A 15,808-nucleotide genomic window follows, 5' to 3' on the forward strand; every position below is an offset into this window, starting at 1 on the left:
GTCTGGATGATGCACCACGGTGAACTGGACGACCTGTCTGAGCATGTCTGTAAGGACAACCCCTACCGTGGTAAAACTGACCCCCTGAAGGAACACTACTGAAATTACCTGGTCCACGAGGCCTCTTAGCCTCCTTCTCTCCATGCTCTTGGCTACAGACCATCTCTATCTACCGAGCAATGTCAACTACCTCATCAAAAGTAGAACCTGATACCCTCTCCCGAGCCATAAGTAACCGCAACTGATTTGTGAGGCCATCAATGAATCTCCTAATCCTCTCCCTATCAGTGGGAACCAACCAAACTGCGTGACGAGCCAACTCAGAAAATCTCATCTCGTACTGCATCACAGACATGCCATCATGACGTAACTTCTCAAACTATCTGCGCAGCTCCTCTCTGCGAAACTATGGCACGAACAACTCCAAAAAGAGAACGGAGAATTCCTTCCAAATAAGTGGTACTGCACCAACTGGCCTGCGCCTCTCATAAGCCTCCCACCATCTGAAGGCAGCCCTAGAAAACTAAAAAGTAGTGAACGGGACCCCATTGGTCTCCAGAATACCCGCTATACGCAACATCTGCTGGCACTTATCTAGAAATCCCTGAGCATCCTCTGATTCAACACCGTTAAATGATTGAGGTCGAAGCCTCCCAAATCTCTCAAGTCTCCTCTGCTCATCATTTGCCATAACGGAGATTACCGGGGCCTGAGCAGCTGCAGCTGGCTGGGCTAGTAGTGCCCCCAATATCTGAAGTCCCTGTACTACCTGCTCTGGAGCACGAGCAATAGGGGTATGAGTACCTCCCCCGGCCTGAGAAGTGGCTGGTGCGGTCTGAGCCGAAACCACATGAGCAAGGCCAGTGCAAACTGTCAATATCTAAGTCAAAGCCTCATGTTGGCCTGGAATCTCAAAGTCACAGCTGGTGCCTGAGCGGGTCCTGCCGGCTTAACTACATTTGGAATCTGCTCCTTAGCTGGAGCAACTAGTGGTGCTACAGGTGCTGCTCCAACTACTGTACGAGCGACACCTCGAACTCTACCACGACCCCGACCTCTCGCGGCCCTAATTGGTGGCACTGGTGGATGACCTTCCGATCTAGTAGTACGTGTTCTCACCATCTGTGAGAGAATAGAATAATCAGAATTTTAGTTTTCCGGAATCAACAAGTTTGCTCGATAGAATAAAAGAAAGTGAAATTTTCCTAAGGGTTCAGCACCCTCTCGAAGATAAGTACATACGTCTCCGTACCGATCCGCAGGACTCTATTAAACCTGCTTATGACTCGTGAGACCTATGTAACATAGGCTTTGATACCAACTTGTCACGATCCAAAATCCTAACCTGTCGTGATGGCACATATCTCAATACTAGGCAAGCCGACAACATCAATAACCCACGATTTCCTTTAATATTAAAAACATAATATTTAATAAAATATCAAAAATCTAGCAAATTCTGATACAAACATAAACAAAACCTGGTGTCACTGAGTATATGAGCATCTATCCATTACAAGCCTAGAAAACACGGTCTATAATAGTATAAGACCAAATATAGTAAACAATAGATAGGGAAGGAGAGACAAGGTTTGCGAAAAATCAACCGTACGAAAGAATCAACACCCACTATGTCCGAGATCACCTGTATCTGCACACGAAGTGTAGGGTATAGTATGAGTGCAACCAACTTAGTAAGTAACAATAATAAATAAAGAACTGAAAGTAGTGACGAGCTTCACAGCTAAGTCCAAATACAGTACTTTCCAACATAAAAAGGTAGGCATGCTTTCAAGTTCAACATTTAAAGCTCCACAGAAATTTCATATCAAATTTTTATTGAAACAGAAATAATATCTTTTAGTGTTTTCCAAAAAAATGGTATATGACAGTAATAATGAAATCAATGCATCATCTCAGAGTAACAGTCACTCAGTCCTCCCATTCACTCCAACCTCATAGTCACTCTTTCCTCACAGTCACTCTTTCCTCATAGTCACTCATTCCTCACAGTCACTCATCACTCGGCACTCACACTCGTACTCGCACTTAGTAGGTACCTGCGCTCACTGGGGGTGTGTACAGACTCCGGAAGGGCTCCTTTAGCCCAAGCGCTATAACAAGCCAATCATGGCATAAATCAATAAAACATGCTGTGACGTGTAGCCCGATCCCATAAATATCCTCACAATTAGGCCCTCGGCCTCACTCAGTCATCAACCTTTCCAGTCTCTCGGGCTCTCAGAAATCATGATGAGCAGCCCAACAACAATGATATAATGTATCAATAATGAACAAGAGAGACTGAGATATAATATGCAAGTAAAACCGTAACTGAGTACAAAATAGTAATTTAACAGATAATTCAACACGTACATGACCTCTGTGTGTCCCAACAGTGTCAACACATGGTTTAAACATGATTTATAGTTCAATTTCCCTAATACGTGGAAACATGTACGAGTAGCAACAATTTATTCAACAACACAGATCCATGGAATTGACCAAGTCACAATTCCTACGGTGAATGCCCACACGCCCGTCACCTAACATGTGTGTCACCTCAAAACCAATCACATATCATAGAATCCAGGGTTTCATACCCTCAGGACCAAATTAGAACTATTACTTACCTCAATCCGAGCAATTCTTTATTCCAATAAGCCTTTTCCTCGCGATTCGGCCTCCAAACGCCTCGAATCTTAGTCAAAATAATTCGATACAATCAACACGAGGTATAGGAATCAATTCCATATGAAAATGCTAAATTTCACAAATAAATCCAAAATAAACTCAAAAATTAACAGTGGGGCCCACATCTCGGAACCCGATAAAAGTTACAAAATATGAATGCCCATTCAACCACGAGTCCAACCATATAAAAATTACTAAGTTCCGACTCCGATTCGGCCTTCAAACCCTCAAATTAATTTTTGAAAAAATTCTATTCTAATCCTCCAAATCATGAAATAAGTGCTGGAAATAATGTTACATTCATGAATAACGGACCAAATCAAGTTACGATCACTTACTCCAGTCTAATTTGTGAAGTTTGTCTCTGAAAATTGTCCAAACCGAGCTTCCCAACTATTTTTATGTCAAAAATGGCCAAAAAACCCATTTATAAAGCCTCTGACATTTTCGAGCGCCACATGTAGTGCTGGCGGCGACGGGAAATTGTTTCTCGACAGGGAAATTGGCATAACTCTCTCATACGATGTCCGAATTAGATGATTCTTTTTGGTATGGCTCCAAAATTTCAATACGGATCTAATGCTTCAATAAATCTGAATTTTAAGCTCATGTGATTAATGTGATACCACTTATTCTCAAAGAAACGATGTCGGAACATTCTACATTCGATGGCGAAACCTAGCAAATCAAGTCCGATTGTAACGACCCGATTTATCGTTTTAAGAATTTACGCCCCATTCAGTGACTTAAGGTCTCGAGCAGCTTCGCAATATGTATTATGACCCGCGGGTGTAGTCGAGTTAGATTTACTAAAGATTCGGAATTAAATTAAAAGAACTATCCTTAATTTGAAGCTTAGAGTTGATCGTAGAGTTGACTTTTGAGCAAACGACTCCAGAATGAAATTTTGATGATGTCAATAGCTCCGTATGATGATTTTGGACTTAGGAGCGTGTCCGAAAAATTATTTGGAGGTCCGTAGTGGAATTAAGCTTGAAATGCCGAAAGTTAAATTTTTTAAAAGTTTGACTGGGGGGTTGACTTTTTGATATCGAGGTCAGAATCCGATTCTGGAAATTTGAATAAGTCTGTTATGTCATTTATGACTTGTGTGCAAAGTTTGAAGTCATTCCGAATTAATTTGATGTGTTTCGGCACAAGATAAAGAATTTGAAAGTTCAAAGTTTATAGATTTTGATTTGAGGTACGATTCATCGTTTTGATGTTGTCTGATGTGATTTAAGAATTTGACTAAGTTCGTATGATGTTTTAGGACTTGATGGTATATTTGATTGAGGTCCCGGGGGGCCTCGGGTGAGTTCGGATGCCTAACAGATCGAATTTGGATTTGGAGGAGGAGCCGAAGCAGCTGGGCATCTGGTATGATCGCACCTGCGCGAAAAAGGGACGCAGGTGCGAGCTCGCGGATGCGAGAAATTAGTTGCGGAAGCAGAAAATGCATGGGTTGTCCAGGCACCGCGGGTGCGAAACATTTGCCGCGGGTGCAAAAAACTTTGCCGCGGGTGCGAATAATTTTACCGCAAGTGCGAAGAAGTTTACCGCGGGTGCGAAAATCCCCGGGCAATACAAAAATATAGGGGTTCCGAGCTTTTGCCATTTTTGGGCATTTCAAGCTCGGGTTGGGCGATTTTTGAGCAAGGTTTTCACAGGAAAACTTGAGGTAAGTCCCTTATGATCATTTCTACTCCATAATATTAAATTATCATAGAATAATCCGATTAGATTACATATTTTTGAGGTGTACATCGGGGGTTTGAACTTAGGGATTTGAAAACGAAAATTTAAGATTTGGAGGTTGAGTTGTTATTGGAATTCGATAAAATTGGTATGGTTGAACTCATATCGGAATGTGTGTTCGGATTTTATAAAAATTTTATTGGATTCCGAGGGGAGGGCCCCGCATTGACTTTTGTTGACTTTTTGGAATAAATTTTTAAGTTGACATATTATTATCCAGAATTATTTCCGATGAATTTTAATGAAGTTATACAATTAATTTGTTTAGATTTGAGCGGCCCGGAGGTCAATTCAAGCAAGAAGACGATTTTGGAATATCAACATAACTTCAAAAAGGTAAGTATCTTGCTTAACCTCGAGTGGGGGAATACCCCTTATGCATTGAGTCTTATATGTCATTTGTGAAATGTGAAAAGCCGTGTACGCGAGGTGATGAGTACTTACTCAGGCTTATACGTGCAAAATTCATTGAATTAAAGTCTTAGGCATTATTGTGTAGTAAATTGAGAAATTGTGGAAAATTATTAAATCATTTGTTTGCCATGCCTAAATCCTTATTGTTGAATTTGTTTTTACATAATAATTTGATGTGATTGTTACTTGAAATATTTATGAAATTTCGTGAGTATTGTTGGTTTAATATTTTTTGGAAATTAATTCCAATATGAATTTTCTTATGCAAATAATTAATTTAAGCGAACTTAAGAATAAGTATTAATATAATTATCTAAATTTGCATTAATGAAGGCTTTGCTTTATGTTGAGTAATTTCTATCTCTATTGATTGTTTCTGGGTGTTATATACATTGTGTGGAGCCTTAGGCTATTTGTTGTGAAATTAATTGATTTTGATATATATTTGGAATTTGGTTGTGGCCATTGGGTAAATTGTGATATGAATTGATTTTATTATATTGCCGTGTTAATTTTCCGTGTAAATTGTTATGTTGTGTGAGTTATTATTTTAGAGAGATAAGGGTGAAATTTCACCGTTGATATTATATGGGTATAAGGGTGGCATTTAACTGTTATTGTGTTTGTTGAAATATTGTCTGGGCGGAGCAATAAGGGTGGCTATAGGAGCGATAAGGGTGGCAATAAGAGCGATAAGGGCGGCTATTGATATTGTCTGGGCGGAGCGATAAGGGTGGCTATAGGAGAGATAAGGGCGGCAATAGGAGCGATAAGGGTGGCTATTGTCAGGGACGATATGTGATGATGTGGGGTTATGATGTTGATAATTTTCATGTAGTGTTGTGATTTGCTTGTGTTTATTTTTATACCTTGTGCAATTTGTCTTGTTGTTGGTAAATTGATAACAATCTTATTTATGTTGAAATTGAGAGCTTTTGGCCATTGCTAGGCGGATTATAAAATAAAATGTGGGCACGAGGTGCTGTGAGTAAATAATGAGGATATTTGGCACGCGAATTGTCCGTGCAGTTGTGATATAAAATGTGGGCACGAGGTGCTATGATGAAATGATAATGATAATTGGCACGTGAATTGTCCGTGCAGTTGTGATATGAAATGAGGGCACGATGTGCCGGGGAGATATGATGATTTAATTATGGGCACGAGGTGCCGTAAAAATATGAAAATGGGCCGAGACCCGTATTTTTATGATTATGAAATGAGGTGTCACATAGTGACTTTTTAATTGAAAGAATTATGTTCAAAATATTTATTTGGAAGGATTTTTATTCAAAAAGAATTATATGAAAGAATTGTATTTGAAAGATATTTATTTGAGGAAATTATATTTGAAAAGATTTATTGAAAGAATTATATTTGAAAAATAATTATTTGAGAAAACTACATTTGAAAGAGAGCTAATTGGAAGAATTATATGTGACAGATATTTATTTGACAAACTTGAATTAATTAGGCGTATATGTATTTATTAATTGTTGAGTGATATTTATGGTATTCTTGTTGCGCACCACTGGTTGTTTTATCCAGCCCTTATTGCTATCTGTTTCCTAGTATTTTGTATATTATATTGCACAGGTTATTAGACTAGTAAGTGTCTTGACTGTACCTCGTCTCTACTCCATTGAGGTTAGTCTTGATACTTACTGGGTACCGATCGTGGTGTACTCATACTACACTTCTGCACATTTTTGTGCAGAGCCATGTATTGAAGATATCAGACTTGAGCAGAGTTAAAGCAGGACCGTAAAGATTCAAGGTAGAGCTGCTTTGTCGTCGCAGTCCCTTGGAGTCTTTTCATTTCATTGTACTGTTAAATTTTAATGAAACAATATTATATATTCGGTCATCGTGATCATTTCATGTATTCAGTTAGAGTTCGTGACTTAGTACTACCAGTCTTGGGAGGTTGTATATTCATATTTATTCCGCTATTAGTTTTGGTTACTTATTTAATTCAAAAATAAAATTGGCTTCAAAATGTAATAGAAATCGGCTTACCTAGTCTTAGAGACTAGGTGCCATCACGACGCCTGTGGTGGAATTTTGGGCCGTGACATCGATTGACCTCAAATTTTGCACACAAGTCATAAATGACATAATGGAGGTATTTCAATTTTCAGAATCGGATTCTGGCCCCGATATCAAAAAGTCAATTCTCCGGTCAAACTTCCAAACTTAAATTTCTATTTTAGCCATATCAAGCCTAATTTAGCTACGGGCTTCTAAATAATTTTTCTGACGCGCTCCTATGTCCAAAATTACCATACGGAGCTACTGGAATCATCAAAACTCTATTTCGGGGTAGTTTACACATAGTTTGACATCCGATCACTATTTTAACATAAGTTTTAAACCTTGAAACTAAGTGTTTCAATTCATTCCAAAACCTCACCGGACCCGAACCAATCACCTCGGCGAGTCGCATAGCATCTGTAAAGTATAAATCGAGCAGTAAATGAGGAAACGAGGTTGTAATACTCAAAACGACTGGCCGGATCATTACACTTATTAATGAATTGAGGAAGAAAAGATCTTGAAAAAATTGCCTCTATGGTGTTTAGGGTTGAGAATTTAAAAGAATGAGCTAAAATCATGTTTCTCACCCTTTTGACCAGGCGCAAATGTTGCAATTGTGACATGGGGTTCGCAATTGCGAACCCCGCAAATGCGAAGGTTTCATACCTCTGCTGCCATCGCAAATGCGAACAATATGTTCGCAATTGCGAACATGATACTATCGCAAATGCGAGAACCCCAGTCCCAATCCATGTTCGCAAATGCAAAGTGTTCTTCGCAAAAGCGAGGCTCGCATTTGCGAGCCAGACCTTGTATTTGCGACGTCTGCAGTCCAACACCAAATGAAACTTGCACCAGCTGTGATTCTAAGTCCAAAACCACTCCGAAGTCTATCTGAAACTCACCCGCGCCCTCGGGGCTCCAAACCAAACATGCACACAAATCCAAAAGTATCATACGAACTCATTCACGCCGTCAAAATACTAAAATAATACCTAGAACTAAGAATCGAATACCAAAACGAATAAAATTTTTAATGAAACTTAAGAACTTTCAATATTTTCACCGTACGTCTGAATTACGTCAAATCAACTCCGTTTTGCACCATTTTTTAGACAAGTCATAAATACAATAATAAATCTATACCATGTTCCGGAACCAAAATCGGGACTCGGTAGCAATAAAGTCAAATTCGGTCAAACTTATTAATTCTTTAAACCTTTAAGTTTCTAGTTTTCAATAAATATTGATAATTCGAGTTAGGGACTTTCGAATTCGATTTCGGGCATACGCCTAAGTCCCAAATCACGATACGGACCCATCGGGACCGTCAAAATACTAATCCGAGTCCGTTTGCTCAAAACGTTGACCGAAATCAACTCAGATGAGTTTTAAGGCACGATTTCATATTTTTCGTCAATCTTTCACATAAAAATCTTCTAGAGACAGACACGGACTGCGCACACAAATCGAGGGAGGCTAAATAGAGCTATTCGAGGTTTCGAAACACAGAACTGAGTGTTAAATCTATAAATGACCTATCGGATCATCACAGAACCCGATAGTTTTTGCTCAAACAGTGTATTTGATATTTAGAATTCATTAAATATGTACAAGTATTAAATTTAGCACCCAATCACTAATACTTGAAGTCGTGTTCTAAAATCCAGAACCCATAAAGTTGAAATTCTCGCTCTACTTCTATATATATTACTTAAATCTATACAATATTTGTATCCGAATTTCTCAAAGTGGAGATCCTCTCCATTTCCTTCAGTAATACTGTTAGTGGCGGAGTAAGATTTTCGCAAAGTAGATTCAAAACATAAATAAAAAAAGTAAATACGCGTAGAAATTAAAGGGATCTAACATCTACTATATATACATAAAAAATATTTACCTTGCATATACAATGTAATTTTTGAATAACTTTTCGGCTCATAGATTTTTGACGCGTGCTCCTCTGGTAGGCACCCTTTTACTCCGTTCTTGACCAGGTAATTAATGTCCAAAAACTTGCTGATTAGATCCATTTCTAACGGATCAGAGTTGTAAAAATGAAGCAATATATATAACTAATCCGTCAATAACATTATTATTAATTCAACCAAATTAAAAGACTAACATTTTCATCTTGTTTTGTGTATAGCAATGGCAGAGAAACAAGTGATGATCTTTGCCCTTGATGACAGTGATCATAGCTTCTATGCCCTTGAATGGACTCTCGATCATTTTTTTCCTTCTCCCTCAACTTCCAGTTTTAAACTCATCATTGTTCATGCAAAACCTAATCCAACTTCTGTCATAGGAGTTGTTGGACCAGGTATTACAATTATTTGTATACTATTTTTTTCTAGATCTAAAATATAACTTGATGAGTTCAATCTTGGAGACTTACTAACTGTTTGGTGGTTTAGTGAAGCTTAAAATGTGTATTTTTCAACCAAAAAAAAGCTTATTTTTTTAATTTTTTTTCTTATTTTAGTGAATTAAGGCGTTTTGACCAAACTTCAAGGAAAAATATTTGCTTTTGAGTGGTAAAAGAAACTATTTTTGAGAAGCTGAAAAAATAGTTTTTCCCCAAAAATTCTTTTAAAATCTTGGTCAAGCACAAATTGCTGCTCTAATATTAGGAAAAATGCATTTCAAGTTGATTAGCTAAACACAAGCTGTCATTATTTAATAGTACTTTTTGGAAAAATACTTTAACAAAAGTACTTTTCGGTATAAGTAGATTTTGGAAGTTTGACCAAATATGCTTATAATTTGAGCACATTGTATTTTTGAAAATGTAGGTTCAAAAATTTAATGTTTTCTATAATTTTAGTATATATATATCTATATTCCATATCGAAATACTGGATTAATTGAACCAGCGAAAAGCTGGACAACAATGCCTTGGTCACGGGTTCAAACTCATGTGGAAATAACCTTTCTTGTAGAAATGTAACTTAAAATTGCGTACAATAGATCCAATATTATGGTCCGACCTACGGGTGACAAACGGGCGAGTTGAGTCAGATATGAGCGGGTCGAAAACGGGTAATTTAAAAAATGGATAAATTATCCGACCCAACCCGTATTTGAGACGGATAAAAAAGGGTTATCCGGCGGATAATATGGATATCCATATTATTCATGGCTTCTTGAATATGATCACTTTTGGGAGAATTCCTAATCTCCTAAACTTGAGGAACCCCCAGTTTGAGACTTTACAAATGTAAAAGTTAAACACATTAGTTATCTATTTTGTTAACCATTTTAAGTGGATAATATGGTTCTTATCCATATTCGACCCATTTTTAAAAAATTTATTATCCAACCCATTTTTTAATGAATAATATGAGTGGATAACTATTTTCTTTTAACCATTTTGTGTCCGACCCTTCTCTAGACCCGACATATAGCGTGAGCGAACGGGAGCAATATAGCTTTCTTCCATGATTGAATGATGACTTGAGTTGGTTTCTTTCACAAACTGACATGTTTTTGTGAATGTTAATTGTTGCAGGAACAACAGACATGTACACGATGGTAGAAACAGACATAAAAAAGACAGCCCAAAAAATTATTGACAGGGCTAAAGAGTTAAGCAAGAGTAAAGGGGTTGCTAATGTTGCATGTGAAATACTTGAAGGTGATGCTAGGAATGTTATTTGTGATGCTGTTGAAAGGCATCACGCCTCTCTCTTGGTCATGGGCAGCCATGGCTATGGAACTTTCAAAAGGTACTAAAAAGAACATTTACTACTCTCTTTATCCAAAATGTTGTCGAGAGTCTATCGGAAACAATATCTTATCTTACATAAAATAGGGGTAAGGTCTGCATATACCTCTTTCTCATACTCCACTAATGAAATTACACTAGGTATATTGTTGTTGTTTTAAAATAGCCAGATTTACAAGTGGTAATTGAAATAGCCACAGTTTCAAAAGTAATAGAAATTTAGCCACTTTTCATGTAAAGATATATAAATCTGAACGAAAACACTGTTCAAAATCCAGAAAATATTCCAGCATAATATACTGGAGTTCGAATATTTTACATGTGAACTTCCAGCATAACATACTGGAGTTCCAGCATAATATAATGTCCAACATAATATGATGGAAGTTCATACATATGTGCACCAATCTCCAGTATATTATGCTAGAACTTTTCGTGTTGCAGTAAAATAGTGGATATTTTTCAATGACTTTGCAAATGCTGGCTATTTTTCAATTACCAGTCCGAAAACTAGTTAGTCCGTGCTATTTTCACGTTTTTTTTTGTCTGGCCCATAAAAGTATTTTTGAGCCCAAACCAAAAACTAGTTCTAAAGCAGAACTAGACTAGTCGTAAACTAGTTCTAAAAGACTAAAACAATCGAAACCATTTTGCCTCTTCTCCAAAGGCAAGAAACCCTACGTTCCATTAGACCTAAACCCCCAATTAGCTCAAACTCTATCAACTTCTTAGAGTTTAATATATTCTTTTTTTGTTTATTTTTAGGACTCTTGGCTGTAATGTCTACTCTTAAAAAGTTGGTGATAATTCTTATGCAGAGTGCAATATGATATGATTTTATCTTTTTGGTGTTTTTGCGTTGGCAGAAGAAATATTATTTGGAAAGTTCTATTACTATAGATACATGGTTGTGTAAATTGTGACTATTTCACTGTCGGATGCGATTGCAATGGACACTACTAAACATGAGAAAGTAATTAGGAGAATTGAGGAGGGATGGTTGATTAAAGTTTCCATCAGTTTTCTAGAACTAAAATTGGAACCATACAACCTATTGACTAACATATCTGAGGTCAATGCTAAAAAAATAAAAAAATAAAAACATGATTATTATTGGTAAAATCGTATTTAGGACTAAAGAAATATTTGGAGCACAAGTTTATTGGAAAAAAGCCCGAAAACCCCGAGAAAAATCGAGATTGAAAAATCCGACTTTTGTTGGTTTGGTTTGGTCTATAGATTTAAAAACCCGATACAATTGGTTTGGTTTGATAATTGCAAAACCCGAACCAACCCGACCTATGTACACCCCTAGTTTATGCTGTCAGTTAATATTAATTAAACTCTAAAAAGTACCATAATCAATCGTCAAATATTAATTAGACTATAAAAAAGTAGCATAATCAGTCGAGAATTCTATTTCCTTTTTTTTGGGTGATTTTTCTTCCTTTTGCTAGAAATTGTTGGTTGAAATTAATTCTTCAATAATGTTATTATGCAGGGCTGTTTTGGGTAGCGTAAGTGACTACTGCTCTCACCATGCTCATTGTTCTGTCATGATTGTGAAGAAGCCTAAGCCAAACAATTAAACCAACTTTTCTCCCTTCAGGAGCTGATTTTATTGATCTATATAAAATTGAGTTTAGTACTAGCAAGTACTAGCCGGAGGCGTAGATCTCGAATTTAAAGTTTATAAGTTTTTGCCGTAACCTCAAGTTAATATATATACATTAATAATTGATTTTATAGTCAGATATTTATAGCTTTTTAATAGATTTATAAAACATATACAAGATCTGGATAAAAGCTAACTCTTATCTCACGTGGTAGATCCGCCCAGCTAGCTTCTTTAGTTTTTCTTTTTCTTTTTGGCCACTTTTATAGTATTATATAAATGATGTATTCAAAAATTTGGATACTTTGTACAATGGGAGTAAATGACAATGGAATCCTTCACTCAGTATGATTTGTCTGCTGTTATTAGTAAGCTGTTTCCTGTAATTTTTTTCGTCATTAATTGCTAAGACTATCTATGTTACTCAGATCTTTTACTGGTTTTCTGACTTTCCACTCTCATTCTTTTAAATCTTTGAAAAACTCAAAAATTAGTTTTGGAGTTTTTCAGTTTTTGAGATCTTAAAACGCTGAGTTTGAATATTCTTTAAAAAACTGAAACTTTTTAAAGTTTAGCTCAAACAACAATTTTGCAAAACTTCAAAAAACTGAGTTTGCAAATTCAAATTCTCTCAAAATTTCAAACATGTGTCACCTAATTGTTCGAGCACATATACGCTTTAAAGATCTTTTCAAAGTGACAATATGCTCATAAATTCACTAATTAATTGACTTTTTTTGGATGTGGGTTCATTAAGTATGTAGATATTGTATAATGATAATCCATGGATTAGTTATCATAATGAGGAATCCAGTAACTATATTAATATCTAATCTAAATTAGTCAAAAACGAAATTCGGATATGTGTTGTTCTTAACGTATAATAAGACGACATATTTTTTATTTTTAAAAATATAAAATTGTGCTATGTGCGTTGGAGAATTAGAGAAATTCATATGCGATCAAATCAAAACAAATCTATTTGACGAAAAGATGGAGACATAACCATTACTTCGCATGATCATTTTATCACTTTTTACTTATTAAACACAATAACAATAACTTTGTACTACGCATGTTCGTGTATATTAATACTAAGCAAATAGATAAATATGCTTAGCTCATAAATTCATTAATTGATTTTTTTGGATGTGGAATACTTAACATTTATCTAGAAATCGTATTATGATAATTTATGGTTTTCCGTAATGAGAAAATTCAATAATTATATCTAAATTAGTCAAAAACAAAATTCAAATTTGTTGTTCTTAACATATCATAAGACTAAGCATTTTTAAAAATATAAAATTGTTTTATACGCATTGAGAGTTAGACAGACTTATATGCAATCGTATCTTTAAAAAAATGTATATGAAGAAAAGAAGGAGACATAAACATTATTTTCCATGATTATTTTTTCATATTTTTACTTAATTAAACACAATAACAATAACGTTTACTACGTATGTATACTAATACTAATCAAATAGATTCCATAGCTCATTAATTCATTAATTGACTTTTTTGGGATGTGGAATAATCTAAGCTTTTTCATAATAATAAATTCAATATACTCTATGTAAATCAGTCAAAAAACAAATTTTGAATAAGTTGTTCTTAACGTACCATAAGACGGCATATTTTTTACTTTTAAAATATAAAGCCGCTTAAATACGTTGGAGAGTTGCACAAACTCGCAAGTATCATAAAATAAATGTATTGACGAAAAGAGGAAGACAGAAATATTACTTCCCATGATTATTTTACCACATTTTTACTTGATTAAACACAATAACGATAACTAATTGTAATGTGTGTTAATCCTAATCAAATAGATAAATATTCCTTAATAAATTAGACTAATTATTGTTCATTTAAGTCAACAAATAGATACTTTCATGAATTTAGCACTATCTCATTAAAACAACAAAACAGATATGATTCTCTGCATGAAATATGATTTATAACCAATTTGAAGTGTGAACAGGTTTTATTCAAATTTTTAGTTGTTGAAAAAAAAATGAATCTTATTTAGTACAGATCATGTTTTCATTTCTGTTTATCTTACCGTTTAGAAAACCAACTTTTCATAATAAAAGATTCTAATACAAGATTGAAATTCTAGAGTTCAATTATTTTTAATAATTACTGTTTAATATTTTTCCTTATATATACATATGTTGTGATTAGTATTTCCTCACTACTCAGTACTTCTCTTCTTTGCACTTTCTTAAGTTATTTTTGTTGTTAATTTCTAGCTATGGCTAGCTCTTCCATTTCTTTCCCAAACGATATCAATAACGCTCCTCTTTGCTCCATTTGTTTGGAAGCTGTTCTTGATAACATCGGAAGATCCATTACAAAGCTTCACTGTGGACATTTTTTCCATACGGGTATGTAACGCATGTCTAAAAAGTTTGCGATCTCTAACAAAAAAGTATTTTTAAAAAAAAAGATTATTCATGCATTTTATTTATATATATATATAGAGAGAGATATATATACACGTGTTTGCTGTGTATGTCGAGGGTTTTGTTGTTTCTTCGCTTGAATTTTTACATAGGATTTTGTTTTTCTTTGACCTCAGTCCTACGATTGGGTTGTTTTAGAGTATGTTAAAAAAAGAAGTAAAAACTTAAAAAATAAAAAGACCAGGGAAGAAACAACAAAGGATAATACACGAAATGTTAATTTAACAACAAAAAAAGGAGGAGAAATCTTGAAAAAAGAAATTTAAGGACTATTCGAGTCTGCTCGAAATAATGAATAGCACACAAACATACGAGTTCATATACGATAATTGTAACAATGAAAAATTAGATGAAGATAGAAAGGAAAAAAGAGAGCTTAAAGTGAACAAATCAGTGAAATTAGGTAATTAAGGATTGACCTCAACCAATCATACATCTCGAGTGTAACCGTTAGGGACTGTTAAATAATGCGACCTTCTCATTTAAAATTTTAAGTTATTAGAGAAAGCACATGTTTATCTTTTTAATTATGTCTTCACTATCAATCATTCTTATGAAAACCTTTTTTTTGTATATTTGTTATGCAGACTGTATAGGGTCCGAATTCAATGCTAGGGGCACAATGCAATGCCCAAATTGCAGAACAGTCGAAGATGGCAACTGGCTATTATTCGGAGATTCTGAAGATGAAGAATCTGAAGAACAACAAAACAATGAAATCGAAGTGAGCGATAGCGATGATGACGACGATGAAGACGACGAGGTAATATAAGAGCAACATTTTGTTTTTTTGGTGCAAAAGTTAGCTATTATTAGTTAATAAGAGTCAGGCCTTATTAACCACAAAAAAAAAAAAAAAAAAATTCGATCGAAGCAATCATCTAAAACAATTTACTATGTGAAATTTTCATTAGCCATTATCGCCTGAAGACCAGTTAGACTTTCTTGTTTGGATGGAAGAGTCTGATAATAATCGAGGTCCTACAATTACGAGGTAATACTTACCACCTTTTTCTCTTCCTAATTATCTTTATCAACCTAGGTTAATTTTTTAACTTAGAGTTTTTATAAGAATATAATGTATTTTTAATA

The 15,808-nt window shown here is 35.1% G+C and overlaps 2 protein-coding genes across 2 annotated transcripts; both read left to right on the forward strand.

Annotated features, from left to right (window-relative positions):
- Positions 1-8,967: 8,967 nt before the first annotated feature.
- Positions 8,968-12,593, forward strand: LOC104092094 (universal stress protein PHOS32-like). The gene is made up of 3 exons (XM_009597597.4): positions 8,968-9,226; positions 10,415-10,631; positions 12,132-12,593. The coding sequence occupies exons 1-3, from the start codon at positions 9,055-9,057 to the stop codon at positions 12,217-12,219; spliced, it is 477 nt and encodes a 158-aa protein (XP_009595892.1). The 5' UTR covers positions 8,968-9,054; the 3' UTR covers positions 12,220-12,593.
- Positions 12,594-14,505: 1,912 nt separating this feature from the next.
- Positions 14,506-15,488, forward strand: LOC138891992 (E3 ubiquitin-protein ligase RFI2-like). The gene is made up of 2 exons (XM_070175684.1): positions 14,506-14,638; positions 15,304-15,488. The coding sequence occupies exons 1-2, from the start codon at positions 14,506-14,508 to the stop codon at positions 15,486-15,488; spliced, it is 318 nt and encodes a 105-aa protein (XP_070031785.1).
- Positions 15,489-15,808: the final 320 nt, after the last annotated feature.

This window comes from Nicotiana tomentosiformis, chromosome 5, assembly GCF_000390325.3.
Source record: "Nicotiana tomentosiformis chromosome 5, ASM39032v3, whole genome shotgun sequence".
NCBI classification, from domain to species: Eukaryota; Viridiplantae; Streptophyta; class Magnoliopsida; order Solanales; family Solanaceae; genus Nicotiana; species Nicotiana tomentosiformis.

What these genes read in the sequence shown, in the direction of transcription:
- LOC138891992 (XM_070175684.1), top strand. Translation starts at nt 14,506, where the DNA reads ATGGCTAGCTCTTCCATTTCTTTCCCAAACGATATCAATAACGCTCCT. An exon ending in TGGACATTTTTTCCATACGG is followed by an intron (nt 14,639 to 15,303) that starts GTATGTAACGCA and finishes TTTGTTATGCAG; the next exon opens with ACTGTATAGGGTCCGAATTC.
- LOC104092094 (XM_009597597.4), top strand. Translation starts at nt 9,055, where the DNA reads ATGGCAGAGAAACAAGTGATGATCTTTGCCCTTGATGACAGTGATCAT. An exon ending in CATAGGAGTTGTTGGACCAG is followed by an intron (nt 9,227 to 10,414) that starts GTATTACAATTA and finishes TAATTGTTGCAG; the next exon opens with GAACAACAGACATGTACACG. An exon ending in GGCTATGGAACTTTCAAAAG is followed by an intron (nt 10,632 to 12,131) that starts GTACTAAAAAGA and finishes GTTATTATGCAG; the next exon opens with GGCTGTTTTGGGTAGCGTAA.